At 36.5% G+C, this 15359-nt stretch overlaps 1 protein-coding gene across 3 annotated transcripts in view; it reads left to right on the forward strand.

Moving 5' to 3' along the window:
- TANK (TRAF family member associated NFKB activator) overlaps positions 1-14982 on the forward strand; it is a 29553-nt gene extending 14571 nt beyond the window's left edge. For all 3 annotated transcript variants that reach the window (XM_072874275.1, XM_072874276.1, XM_072874277.1), the window contains 5 exons: positions 3008-3187; positions 4470-4546; positions 6742-6860; positions 8497-9080; positions 13459-14982. In XM_072874275.1, the coding sequence (XP_072730376.1) occupies positions 3008-3187; positions 4470-4546; positions 6742-6860; positions 8497-9080; positions 13459-13626 (1128 nt within the window). In that variant the 3' untranslated portion in view covers positions 13627-14982. The remainder of the gene's footprint in view (positions 1-3007; positions 3188-4469; positions 4547-6741; positions 6861-8496; positions 9081-13458) is intronic.
- The last annotated feature ends 377 nt before the right edge of the window (positions 14983-15359 follow it).

The raw sequence follows: 15359 nt of genomic DNA on the forward strand, positions 1-15359 counted from the left end.
TCACAGGCTCAGTGAAAGAGTTATTTTACTGTCCTTAAGATGGAGGAGTTCTTCAAGGGCAAGTGTTGTGTTTGACATAATTTTTTCATAGGTGTTTGGATTTCCAGCAAATCATTTTCAAAGGAAAATACAGGAGAAGCTGCATCCCACTGGCTTTTTAAATGGGAAATGGAATTTGACCGTGGAATGTTTGGGAGCCCTGTGACCAAATAATGGCTCTGTGCTAGCTTGGGGTCTGTGAACCCCCACCATAGCATATCACTGCCTTCCCATTCCTGGAATGGCAAAAAGCAGTTCCCCATACTATAGCTACTGTGACTTTGTAGTCTTTAAAGAACATGGAAGAAGTATATAGTTATAAAATTATGTCCAGCATCTGGCCCTGCTATAACTTTCTTCAAAGTATTTTCGGATCTGTGAAAAATACTTCTATGCATGTCTCCATCTCCTCTTAACACAAATTGTTATTTTTTTCCCACATCATTAGATATGATTGTCTTTTGTCATTCATCAGATACTTCCTTAACTTGCTTTGAACTTTCTGTGCCTCATAGTACTGTAATTCTTCCTAATGTTCTTGTTGTGCCATTTGAGAAAATGAAATCTAGCTGCTGTAGCATCAGTTCTAGAAGATGATGTATGGGTTCTTTAGCCTAAAATCTTCAGTATTCTTCTTTGTTTTTTTCCAGAACTATATCAAAAAATCTTTCTCTTTTTTTTCCTCTTTTGCTGTTTGTGGTTTGTTTTTTTTTCATCTGCTTCCCTGGATTCTTATCTACCATGATGTATACAGATTCCACAGTAGAAGAGTATAGAAAATGTTTCATGATCTGTCCTAGGACTATACATATATTCCCCACACCACCTGCCAGAAGTGCAAAGCATGGAAGAAGGGTTAGGATTACGGAAGTTAGAAACACCTAAAGCAGAAATACCTTGTCAATTCAAAGGTTGAAAGAATGGGATATGTAAGATCTACAGATGATGGTGAGAGAGGAGTTTTGCTGGGATAGAAACATCCCATTTTTAGACAATGTTTTGAACCCACTGAGCAGAAGAGGCTTAATCTGGATCCCTGAGATACCACCCAAGTCCGGAGTTGCATTGAAGCTCTTACCATAGATTTACTATTCGAAGTCACAATTGAAACTAAAGAAAAAAACCAATGCCTTCAAAGCCGTTTTTCTGTGGTTTTTTTATCCAGCTAGTATAACTTTTTGAGGCTAAACTGTTGTGTCAGCTGCATATACACACATCCATGCTTAACCACCCGGTGTCTCTGTAGACCACCTCTGGACCCATCCCTACATGGCTGTCATTCTCTAGTAGAGTAGCCCCTACCTACCTGATCTCCAAATGCACAACCTCACTCTATTTAGGTCCCGTTTGTAAATAAAACAGATGTTCTTGAAAAAGCACTTACTTCTTTCCTCTTCACCTTGCCCTACCTGCCTACAGACTATCTCACTGCATTTCACTTACATTACTTCTTGCAGGGTTAACCCTTTGGGCTTATTTCTCTTGCAGAGACAGACATGGGGCTTCAGGCCACTTTTTGTGACACCTGATACAGTTCAAGATCAATGTTTCTATAGATTTCATAAACTGACAACTATAAGGTTTTCATAGCCACAGTTTTTAACCATAGGTTGTTTCTTGAAAATTATCCAAGGACTATCTTTGTGCATATTAAAAAAAAAATTGTTTGTTATATTCTTCATTCCACCAAAAAGCCCGCATACATAAAAATTCCATTAATTACCAGATGAATAGTTAAAGTGGGGCCGGCCACTGCTTTTTATTTCACAAATCTTTATAGCATTGCAATATTTGCATTGTAATCCCGGTTATACATACCAATTGGGGGATGAGAGGCTGGAGAGCAGCTCCACAAAAAGAGATCTGGGGCTTTGGGTTGATGGCAAGTTGAATATGAGTCAAGAGTGTGCCCTGGCAGCCAAAAGGGCCAACTGTGTCCTGGGGTGCGTCAAGCACAGCATAGCTAGCTGGTTGAGGGAGGTGATTGTCCCACTCTGCACTGCACCGGTGCAGCCCCACCTCAAGTACTGTGTGCAGTTTTGGGCACCTCAATATGAGAAGGCCATCAAACTATTAGAGTGTGTCCAGAGGAGGGTGACCAAAATGGTGAAAGGCTTCAAGGGCAAGACTTACAAGGAGCAGGTGAGGTCATTTGGTTTGTTCAGCTCAGAGGAGAGAAGGCTGAGGGATGACCTCATCACAGTCTACAACTTCCTCAAGGCGGGCAGCAGAGGGGGAGGTGCTGATCTTCTCTCTGGTGACCAGCAATAGGAGACAAGGAAATGGAATGAAGCTGCATCAGGGAAAGTTCAGACTGGACATTAGGAAAAGGTTCTTCACAGAGAGGGTGGTCGGTCGCTGGAACAGGCTCCCCAGGGAAGTGGTCACAGCACCAAGCCTCTCAGTTCAAGGAGCATCTGGATGACGCACTTAGTCATATGGTTTAGTTTTAGGTAGTCCTGTGAGGAGCAGGGAGTTGGACTCAATTATCCTTATGGGTCCCTTCCAACTTGAGATATTCTATGATTCTATGATTCTATTCTTGGATCTGCTCGAAAATTAAGGTAGCTGCAGAATATCACCTTTTTCAAAATTGTTTAAGATTGATTGAAATTAATGAAATGTATTATTCTATATATTGTACATACAATATATTGTACATTAAATGTTAATGTAAATGATATAGTAAGTGAACCAAGAGAGTGTCTTTATTTTTTATAAGCACTAATATGACTTTCATAAATTCAGAACATACAGTTGTTTTGAGTAATCATCTATGATGAGTTACATCTATGTGTAGTGGTAGATGGTCTTTACTACCAGTTTAAAATTCAGAATGTAATCAATAAGACTGACCCTTACTTATGTTGCAAAAGCTTAATTTAGCTTATTGCAGACTGCTGAATAGTGATATTCCACAAGCCTCAAGTCTATTAATTCTACTGGTGTTTCTAAAATTATTTTTTAGGAACAGTTAGAAAGTGAGAGCATGAAGCTGAAGCAACTTGAGGACAAAAACAATCAAAAGGAAAGGAAGCTTATATCTATTATTTCCAACCAAGAAGATAAAATAAGAACTCTGAAAAGCAAATTGAAAGAATTAAATGAAGCACAAAAGGGTATACAGATGCCAGCATATAAAAGGGAGGTAAGATAAGCAACCAAGTAGCGATAAAATGAAAAAAAAAAATTGTAAATTATTACTGCTTTCAAACATGTTTATACTAATTATTCTAAGAAACTGATTTTAAACTTCAGCATTATATAATTACTAGGAAATTGTTAAAGTCTATAAAGCACATAGGGAACACCAAACTATTAAATACATATTGGTTGGTTTGTGTGTTAATTATTTTATGTTATGTCATTAAAATTTTAGTATTTGGGAAAAGTCTTTCTGTTTTATAGCATTTCTGTTTTATAATTTTCAGTTGGAAGTTTTCACCAAGATTGACTTGATTTTTTCACTTTTATGCCACCCTGTTTTTGTTACAGAATAGCATCCAGAGTGCTATTCTGTCCTTGTGGGATAGCTAGAGTGCAGTCATCGATGTGAATCTAACCATGTAAACATATTTTAGCTAGTTAATTTAAAGTGAAGGTAGGTAAGGGTAGGAGCACAGCAACACATAACTTGTTGCTATTAGACTTCCTAAGCATTGCGTAACTTACTGTGGCAAGCATTTGTAACCTATGTTGCTAGGTGTAAGGCACTCAAATGCGTCTACAGGAGCTGCAGTTGCACTTTAGTGCAAGGTAAGACAAACCTGTAGGCTATGGGTCTGTGATTATAAACAGTGTATCATTGAAATCAGCTGATTTGGCAGATATATGATCAGGTTCTGTGTCGGATTTGGAGCACATGTGAACTACCCAGGCCATCTGGTACTGTAGATCTAGTGGAACTGCAGCTTAATGACTGGTTATTATAAAAACTTTCCTTAATGCCTGGCAGATTTAAAACTATGTAATACTAGAGTGAACCACAAGGTGGTAGTCAAAGTTAATAACTTATTTAAAAACCTGCTAGAACTCTTGACATACTAGCTTGTGATGTGTTCATTGAAAATTCCAGTGAATAAATTTATTTTTAAGAGCTAAAATAGCTGGATACCTCACTAACAAGCTTACACACAATACATAATTTTACCTTATATGTGATTGAAACAGAATTACTGTCAAGCAATATTCTTAGAACCAGTTTCCTTTCAAGGGAGTATGAGCAGAGGAATGCCACAGTGAGTTACTAAGTTAAACTAAAAACAGGAATTCACACAAACAGTAAAAAACTGCTTTTGTCATTTTGTGAATGTTTTGAGAGCTTCCAGAAGGACTAGGTGAAGGATCCCATGACATTTTTATTCATACCAGGTTGAAGAGCAAAATTAATATGCTAACCTGTGATCAATATTTCCATATTTTACTTCAAGGTAAAAAGTAAAAAAGTTGTTCCAGATAAGCCTGAATTATCTCTAGGGATCTCTGGTATTTCTCCTGTGCCTGAAAGGTAAATACTTTCGCAGTATTATTAAAATTGCTTTTAATTGTCCTTTCTGCTATTAAATAAGACCAGCTATTTTCCTCGTTTCTACACGGTACCTTAAAAAATGGATGGGGTGGGAGCAGCAGAGGTCAAAGAGCTGGTGTGGGAAGGTAATAAGGCCAGCAACTATATAGAATCATAGCTGGGGCTTTGCAAATATGTAGGGATAAGTTGGGAGGAAGAAAAACAGCCACTTGGTTCAGCAGGAGGTTAAACTCTGTGGGAAACTGCAGTGGATGTTAATGCTGGGTTTTGGGTAAGCATTAACTCCCTTGCATTAACTCTCTTCAGAACAGGAATGTACAACCATAATGGATTAACTGATGGCAGCACAGCAGAGGAGCCTGCTGCACTGCCAGGAGGAGGTCTGATAGTCAGCATGAAGAAATAATTCTTGGCCTGATCCATCCTAAATGAGAGAGTTTGAAACCAGGTTTATCTGTAAGCTGAAGCCAGCCAGCCCTTGCTATGACCAAGGAACTAAAAGCAGTATATTTCCTAAGCAAGTATTCCCTCTTCTGCCAGTGTTTTGGGAAAAATATTGACCAAAGTCTTAGGTTTGCATTTTTCACAGGATAGGCAGTAATACCACTTTTAACAATTTTGCTGAGGTCAAGTAGAAGATTCTCTAAGGTGAGGCTAGGAGAGTATTAGGGAAAAGTATCATAAATTCTTTCTGTCTTATACTCTTGCTTAGGCATCTGCTTTTGGCCACTCTCAAACATAGGCTAGGTGAACTACGTGGATCTTTAGTCTGACTCACTACTGCTTTATAACAAGAAAGAGAGGAAATAAGACTGTGATGTGATAAAGACTTTTTTATCTTTACTGATTTATATCTAAAAAATGAAAAACCTTTACCTATCTTCTGTCTCCCTCCTCTCAAATAGCTCCCTTACTTTACTGTTTTCTTGGAAAGAGGTATGTGACTGGTAAGATTACTGGTAATCTTACACTAGTAAGATTATAGTATCACAAATGCCTAGCAAGTTAAGACCAATTCATCTCATCATTCGTATATTTTAAAGCTCCAATTAGAAACTTGTGTTAAGAGTCTTTTTAATTTCTTATTTATCAAAACACCTGAAAAATTGTCAGAATGTAAGTGTTAACAGTAGCAACTTTAACTCCTGTAGATTTTTTCTTTCAAATGAGATACAAATAGACATTTGTGTCTTCAAAAAGAGAAGCACAGCAGAAGTAGGAACACAGCTTGTGACACTCCTGATTGCTATATGAATAAGCAATAAAAAGGAAAACAATTAACTGGATTAAAGAGCAGCCCTTTTGAGCTCTTTTGATATGAAGATGCAAAAGAGAACACAAATCCAGTTTGTCACCAACTTCACTTTTTCATCCTTGAAGTTAATTTTATCAAATCCGTGATACTGTGCTTAGAAATATAAATTACTCAGCAAATTCATCAAAATTTCACAATGGAATTTTGTGGTGAATCAGTAACTGAGTAACATAGTGCCTTTGGGCAAATAAAACTCACACCAGCACGAAGAACTATTTTTACCATTCTCAGTGCAGATAACTAAATATCGGATGTCCATATGATCCTCTGGAAAAGATATAATTAAAAAAATCCCTCAAAATAAAAGGTAAAATCACGTTATATTGTATAAAACAGAAAAGGAATGAGTTCACAAGCCCCTCTCCAACATGTCAGGTAGACAGAGAAGGAAGGAACAGTAACAAATGCTTGTGTGTTCCTTCTCCTGCAAAGTCTGAAGTGCACAGAAAACAGTGGAAAACAATTAAAGTTCACAGCAGCAGCATCTTATTTTCCCTAGAATGAGATAGAAACAGTACCCTTGTGAAAGATAAGCTGTTCCACAAAATACCTGAGGGAACTGAAAGAAATGTAAAGGCTGGATTTTTTTTGGGGGGGGGAGGTCCTTGCAGGGTCAGGCCCTAAGCTCAAATGTATGTGTGTATGGTAGGACTAAACAGCTCTTTGACAACATTTTATTTTTCCTTTCTGCTTGCTTTTACTGAGGAGAACAAAAATATGTATACATATGTTGAGGAACAAGGTATCCAAGAAAAGTAACTTACACTATTGTTTTTCTCTGGTTTGTGGGTGTGACTAGATTAAAGGTCACGACAAGCTGAATTGGTTGACTCTTTAATTTACAATTTTGATCTTCCAGGGAGAATCTGGAGACTATTTTCCAGGACATGAAAGAAGAGTGTCATCGAATATGTATGCTAGCCAGAGAACAAACAGACCAACTGAGAAAATTTAAGATAAAGCCAGAACCTGAAACTGGTAATATCATACTTAAGCTCTTATTGTGATTCAACTGTTTGAAAGCTTTGCTTTATATTTGAAAATACTGTAAATTACACATACATAGAAGTACTTCCACTGTTTACCATCTGCCTTTTTCAAGTCTGTTCACATGGTGCTCAGTATTTCACCAAGAAAACACACCGCCAGTTTTGGCATTCTATGACGAATGCTCCAAATCACATGCTATAAAAGACAGTCATCACATCAATGGCTCTTGTAATTGTTTTGTCCCTTGGAGTGAGAGGCATGCACTTACTACACGTGATATCCCATCATACTGTGAATGACAGCACTTGCTTGCTTTTAATTTAGCTGTCAGTTCAAAAGATGTCTGTTATGAATGTCTCTAGCCCCATATCTGTTAGAGGAAAACTGCCGGACTGAGGAGAGTCAGAGGACTTATTTTCTAGACTTCCTTGTGCAGACTTTTGAATACTGGTTTGTTACATGAGACAAGAGCTTAATCCAACACTTCCTGAAAACAAAAGAAAGGCTTGATTTTTGTTGCAACTGGAAGAGATCCTGAATGTCCAGTTCTGCTAATGCTTACATTTAATATAATGTAAGCTATTACGGGTATTCCCTACTAGCTTTTCTTAATAGTAGGATCAGACTCTTAAGTGATTTCAAAAAACACCTGCAAAACTTACATGGTTGAAGCAAAAGACGCTGATTTCAGCACTTGCTTCTATTTAGGTTATACCATTACTGAAGTTTTGTTACGTGAAGTGCTAATGTGTAGCTTGTGGCTTCAAATTGCTATGTCTGAACTGTATTGTTATATTCTGATTGTGCACTACTAAACTTTATTATTTGGGGGTGGGAATTTTGGGGGTTGAGTGCTTGGCAACTTAATTCAGAATGGATTTGTTTTCCTTAAATAAGTGCCTAACTCAACTGTGTGAAAAGCTATACATTATATAGATTTCATCTGCTTGATTTCTTTTACTTCTGTGGCCCACATAACTGCAGTACCTGAGTGATGTCAGAAGGCTGCTGTACAATAAATGTGTACTGAAGTTATTCTCTCACCTGATTAGGAGTAACCATGTATATTATTACCATTTTTGTTAATAAAGTGACAAAAATGAAGGGGGAATTCTCAAAACAGAGGGAAAATATGCTCTCACTTCTGAATAGTTATTCAGTTTAAATATTTACCTAATTTGGAAACCAATGGGAGTTTGGTACCTGAATACCTTGTAAAATCATGCTCATGGCGCCTAGCATGTTCTTGGCACCATGTGAAATGGGTTTGGTTCCAGCTTCTATTTCTGCCAGAACACTTCAGTAAATATATGCAAGTATGTGTTAAGAGTATGGGACAACATAATTTTCAATGCAATGAAAATGTTTATAGCCATAAATCAAAGAGAAATAGAATTATTAGAACAGAATTATTTCCTTTTATTTCTGTTCTGATAGTTTTTGTGTCAGAGCTAATGTTTGTGAAAGAGAACTACGCCTCAAACTGATTTCAAAGAGAAAAAATAAAGGTTAAAAAGCCAAGAAGGAAGATCAAAAACCTCTCAGGAAAAATACCCCAACACCACACCCTTAATGACTATACTTCAGTGGACTATTTAATGTTTTCTTCATTCTTTCTTCACAGAAATACAGTTTTCCATGCCTATACAGTGTACTGATAAAACTGATGAACAAGCAGAAGAGCTTTTTAAGCCTCGGGTTATAAAGGATATAAATAGAGGTGCATCATGCATCACATCTATCACACCAAGAGGAGTGGGCCAAGATGAGGACAACAACTCTGTAGAATCACTTTCTAAATTTAATGTCAAGTTTCCACCTACAGACAATGACTCTGCTTTCTTGCAGAGCAGTCAGGAAAAACCAACAGTTCCTTGTACTGGTATAGCTGAAAACATGCTTCAAGATCATCATTTTAACCTGGAGCACAGAGACCGTGCTGTTAACCTCAGTAAATTGGAACCTAACTCATTTGAAGCTCATGGAGTTGATCTCATGACCTCAGCTTTACAAAGCTTAACTACTGTTGACAAAACAAACCCCCTAAATCATGCAAACATGCCCACAGAAAATACCTGTGACAAAACATGTTTAAAAACAACAGACACCGGTTTCACATTTGTACCTAAGCACACAAACCAAGGTGTACCTGAAGTAATTTTTCCTTCTTTAGAAGCTGCTGGGACAACCGTCAGAGGTCCTCATCAGGTATCTTTCTATAAATACTGTACATTTCAAAAAATGGTAATGATTCAGACAACCACTGTGCAAAGATCTTTGAGACAGGGTTAATATATTCTATGAGGTATCTCATCAGTCTGTTTTTAAGACAATATCTCTTGTCAGTTCTTCCTGATACTGAAGTATGTGTACAAGGCACTTTGCCAGTGAAAGGGCAGGAATTTAAGCAGATGTAAGTATTGGATATGCTTGCACAAATTTCAGTTCATTTAGATATTAATTGTTTCTATATCCATTTCAAAGCTGTCATTAATCGTAAGTTGCCCCCTAGATTGCTTTCTTTCTACCCTTGATCTCAGCTGAATAGGGCATATAATTGTTTTAATTGTTTTTAATGTACAGCAGAGAATATGACAAATGGACTAATTAAAAAACTGAACAGATAAATACTTCACTGTGGAAAAATGATGTACTTTTTATCTCGATGTGAGGTATAAACAGCACCCTATTTCTCACCTCTAAGAAGACTTAAAATTTTTCAAGTCAAGGAGGAAAGCAGGTTTATTTTTTCAAATGAAGGGAAGTTCACTAAAATACTTTATTTTAGGTTTATGTAAGTACTTTGGGCTTGAATTTCAGTTATAGCTACTTGAAGTCCATGGGAGGTTCTGAAAGCAAGGCCCAGTTGCTGTAATGCAGGAAAACATTTCAGCAGGTTCTGACAATCACATCTCTGAATACTTTGCTTCTTTTCTGTAACATCCTGTCTCAACTGAAATTGCTGGCAAAATTATTCTGGACCTTTATAGGCTGATTTTTTTACATTTCTGTGGCTTTTCTCACACATTGTGAGAGGACAGCTTTTCAAGAATAAGCATATAGTGATATTTAGGAATTTTGTGAGGGTGGATTTGGCATATTTTTACTATTTACATTGATGTGGGTTTGTGTTCTTTGCTAATGACAAGGTACATGCAGCAGAAGAGCTTTACCTCTCAATTTGGCCACTGCATGACATGCAAAATTAGCATTTGGAAAACGTTTGTAGGACAAGATAGTGTTGATGTGTTCTTCTCATAAAGCGTACCCAGTCTGGTTTAATTTTCTATTGCAAACCGGTTTTGGATTAAAAGTTTAAAGCATGGAAAGTTTGCTGTTCTATATCATTGTATTTTAAACTATAAGCCTGATTTTTCAAAATTGATTTTAAACACCTATTTGTAATGTAGGAGATCTCAATTCTATACCAACTTACTAATCACCGGTTTTATTGTGCTTTATTTTTCATTGGATCCTCAGCTAAAGTTGTGACTGAGTTAAATTAAACCATTTATTTTATCACTGGTAGAATTCCTGTGGAGCTGTGAAGCATTCACTCCATTGCTTGTTACTATCCTCTTTTTCTGTATTCCCTCCCCAGCTTGTTCTTTTACTAGTTAGTCTGTGTATTCATTTTTCAATAGATGGCACCCTGCATTGTATATTACAGCAAGTGAAACAGCTGGTATGTGATTATAAATTGATAGGGGAATATGCAGCTTAAAAAGTAGAGAAGAATTGCGGTTGAATAGCAATAAGCCTTTGGTTTGATCATTGGTATTTCTGCAGAATAAGGAAATTAATTTGGAGCCATCATGTAAAATGTAAATGATCTACTTTGTGGAGAAAATGTAATAATGCTAACTCTTGGAGAAAGGAAAGGCAGTGGTGAACTGTTTTGGTATTTGTAAGTCATAGCTACAATAGCAGTGTAGAACATACAGGACATCACTTAGAATGTTATATCTTATACAGAAGCTTGTTTGAAACAAGCCAATATTACTTCAGAATCCATTAAATACATATCTGTGTATATCAATATATTTAAACATCCATCACCTTCATTCAGCTGCCTTCAAAAGAGGTTTTTAAGTATTTTTCCCTGTCAATTGGACTCAGCTTTATAGTTTTTTCTGACTGTTAATTGTGCTAAAGATTTGATTCACAGATAATATGTTTGTCGATTAAAATACTAATTTTTTAAAAAAGTTACTTGCATACATGCCATTTCAACTGTATTAACCTTAGCAAAATTTATGCATAAACTTGTTCTTAGTATTTTTACCACCTTTCTAAGGAGTAGTTACACTGCTTACGGCTTCCATCATCCCTGCCACTGGTGAAGCTCCAATAGGAAGGAATTATATACCTGATTTTTTTTTCCCCCTAGTGTAGATAAAACTTTCAAGTATTTACTACATATGTTAACTTATAAAATGGAAAACCCCATAAATGCAATAGATTTGGCAACAGTAAGTTCTTGGAACTGCTCTCAGTTGCTGTAATAAATTTAGCTCTTTCCTTCTATGTGGATACTAAATGTGAAAACTCAGTACTGTTTTCTTAGGATGTAACTTTTTTAAAAAACATGTGACTGAAAAGAGCAGCAGATTAAAATAAACATGGATATTAGTGGACCTAGGATTTTACAGACTACATTTAACTGAGAGTTGCATATAGATGCATGTGTTTATCGGTATTCAGTTTGAGGGGGTTGTTTCCACCTCAAATATTTCTAAGAATGTTAATTATTTTAAAAGCATGTCTATTGATCTTAATCTGCATATTAATGTTTTTTTTAAATGGAACATCTGCTTAAATATATCCCTGTTCTGAAAAGCATATTAAGCACATGCTTAACACTCAAAGAAAGAAATGGAAGTTAAGTGCCTGCCTCAGTGGGTCGCTGAATGAGTACCTCCCCTTGTTGTGCTTCCAAGATTAGAAATCTTACTATATTCTTTGTGGGGTTTTTACAATACTATTTTATCTTTTTTCAAATCGTGCTTTACATCGTAAGATATTAGAAACAAGTAATTCTAAACACATTTCTGTAGGGATGTTTAAGTGTGTCAGTGTCTACATAGATTTAATATGCAATTTACACCAGCAACATACAATAAGTAGACTCTTTGAGCTGAAAAAAGTGGTGTGATTGCACTTAATTACTAATTAGTCAATTTAATTATATGGATTGCTGACCATAATGAAAGACAGTAAATCTGCTATTGCTATCTGATAAGCTAAACACTGTTTAAACAGAGAATGGACAGGAAATTGACTCCAAGAAGTTTAGCTGGTTTAAAAAGAAGGTTTAACCACTATGAGAGCCAGATTAGTTGTACCGTGAGTTACCATGGGAGGAATAAACAATAGATTCTAACTATTTGGCATAATGAAATTTGAATAAGAGCTGAAAATTAAAACTCTTGGGTAAGTATTGATAGCAAAAAATTTAAAACTTCTAAAGAAACTACTTTCTAAAGTATTCTTGCTTGCCTTTCCATGTGTGAGTGAAGCAAGAGAGAAGAAAACGGAGCCAAAAAAACTGTAGGGCGCTCTCCTCTTCTGGGTTCCATCCCCACATAGAGCTCATACCAGCTTGCTGCCATTCTGTCTACTTTGCAGTCGCAGCAGTATACATTTATTTTTCAATTTACTCAAAACCTAATCGTCCTGGCCATATAACATAACTATGTATTTTATCTTGTGTTGCTAATACTGAAGTAATGAAACTTAATTTTTAACTTCACTTTGAAAACTGATAGAAGACTTTTTGATTCCTAGTTGGTATGACGCTAAATAATTAGTGTACACTCTGACTTAAAGTATGTATCAAGCTAAACTCTCTTGAACTCCAGTGTCAGCTAAACAGACTTGCTGGCTTTAAACTAACTAGCTCAGGGACCAAGACCAGTACAGCTGCTGAACCAAATTTAGCATAGTTTACAGAATTGCCTGAATGCATGGATAGATATTCAGATGGTCCCACTGAGTCTGATGCTGCCATGGCAGAAGGAATCCCAAAACAGATTATTTGAGACACATTTACACTAAAAGGCAGTCAGAGCAAATAAGTAACTTAAGCCATATGACATTGCTCTAGTAATTTTGTAAGTAAACTGAAAACTAGTTGTGTGTCAATAAGAATAGAAATAAAATATGATTCATATTAACTCTGTACAAGAAACATTTTATTCTAAGGTAAAAATGTGTTTTCTCATTTCTGATAAATGGCCATTGCATACTATGGCTTGTGCAGTAAAATACTGAAATGCAAAGTTGAAGAAAAGCCTTAATATGTATCAGACTGATATTACAGACTTCTGCTTATAGCAGTATTTATCATTAATAGATACCAAGGCATTTTAAGTGTCTGCAAGGATACTATGTTTATAGAACTTTAAAAAAACCAAAGTCCTATCTTGCTTTTCTTAAATGAGAACTCTCTAGTTAATGTCTGGCCAGGCAGGTGTAAAGGACACCTAGTTTAAAGAGGCAGGTATTTTTTAATATAAATATAAACCACAGCATAATGTAAACCACATTGTAAACCACAGCAATAATAATTTTCTGTTTCTTTTAGCTCATTTGGCAGCCTCGAGACAATGATTTGCTGGCACAAGCTTATACAGACTCTGAACTGAATCACTGTGGAATATGTGAATTCTGTCAAGAAGTTTTCCCACCATCTATAACATCTAAGGAAGATTTTCTTCGGCATCTGAATTCCCACTTTAAAGTACAGTCTTAATGTATGAGAATTCAATGGATCACTGTTTTTGCATACATTTGATTTTTTTTTTTCAATAGATATGTTAAGAATTAAGACTTCTTGTAACAAGAACACACGACTGAAATTGTCAGATAAGCACATTTTTAATTGTCCTTTGACAAGGTAAAATGAAACTGTAAGTCACTCAGTACTGTAATTCACATTATTGCTTGTTATGCTTTAATATCACCTTTGAGAGTGATGTTAAACACCTTTTTCTTTTTTCTTTTTTCTTTCTTTTTTCTTTTTTTGCAATTAATCATTGCCTGAATAGGCCCGAAGTCATGATTATGAGTGTAGACTTGCAGGATTAACGCCTTAATCTGGCTGGGGAAATTGGTGTAATGGTAGGATTTTTTTCTCAATATCCAGTGATGCGATTATGTTCTCCTTGCAGTAAACAGGAAGAGAAGTAGGCTCTCATTTTCATTTCTGTTATAAAATTTCCAAATTTAACTTACACTAGTGAACCTTTTAATTCAGACTCTTGTAAAATCATCACAGTAACTGAATGCCAGGTGTGCCAAAATTGGACAGGCTTATTCACTAGTAACATAAATTAATGGTTGACTTTCCCAGATGAATTGTTTACTAGAGAGAGTAATCAAACACAGCACATAAATGACCCTTTTGCCAAAATGTAACGGTAGCAATTTGATGGATATCTGTTACATGTTATAAAGAAATTACGATTTTGTTCATGTACCTTTCTAGCATTAATGATTAGTAAAAATACTTTCATGGAAAAGGTTATATTAGTATGAAGGATAAAGTGAGAAAAGGTTAAACTTTCCCTAAAACTAAGAATACCAAAGATTATTTCCCATTCCTTCTGGTCTGCTATGAAGGATTGCTCAAGTCGGTTACAGCCTAGAAAGGAAAGGGGAAAACCTAATCACCCAAATCTCAGTGACTTCACTTTTAACCTGAATATGCTTAGTGGCTTTCCCAATGTAATTTAAATCTGTGTTTAGTTGAAACATTGCATTCTGATAAAGTTCGCACATTTTCTGGATTTATTGGGATCAAACGGGGGGGGTTTACTAAGTAATTTAAATTAATGATAAAGGGTGACTCGGAGCTTTTTGCATTTTTGAACTGAATATAGGTTTTAGTCTTGATATTTGATAATTAGCATTAACATTTTCATAGCAGCAAAGCACAGCAGTTTCTCTCTTTAAAGTTTTGTTCGCAGGTGACCAATTTCTGGAAGAATTAACACCTGCATAATTTTTAGAAATGGATTTTTCTGCAATTATTTTCTCTATTTTAAACATCTCATGTTTGTGACTGGCTGTCAACAGTGTGTACTGTAATAAACAGCAGTGTACAGTGCATGTCTCCTACGTGACCTGGAGAAAGAGTTGTTACTATTAACAGCTCTAAACCCCCGCCGGTACCCAGCGCTGAGGAGGCTACGTTCACCCCTGGACTCGCCGTGCGGCGTGTGAAGTACCTCCCCGGAGAGCACGGCTGGGGGTGGTTCTTGGGAGAAGCAGAAGTTCCAGGATTGGGAGGAGAGAAAGGGATTCGCACATCTCCAGCCAGCCCGACACAAAACCGACTTGTCCTCTCAACCGTGAAATTCGAGCTCAAGAGCTCACGTTAGTAAGAGCTGAGCAAACTGCGAATCACCTTTAAAGAAAATAAAGTCATCTGTCGTCCCCCCCCCACCGTGCACGGGCGCGTTTTCCCCGAGCGCTCTTCTGCTG

This window comes from Ciconia boyciana, chromosome 10 (assembly GCF_034638445.1).
Source record: "Ciconia boyciana chromosome 10, ASM3463844v1, whole genome shotgun sequence".
NCBI classification, from domain to species: Eukaryota; Metazoa; Chordata; class Aves; order Ciconiiformes; family Ciconiidae; genus Ciconia; species Ciconia boyciana.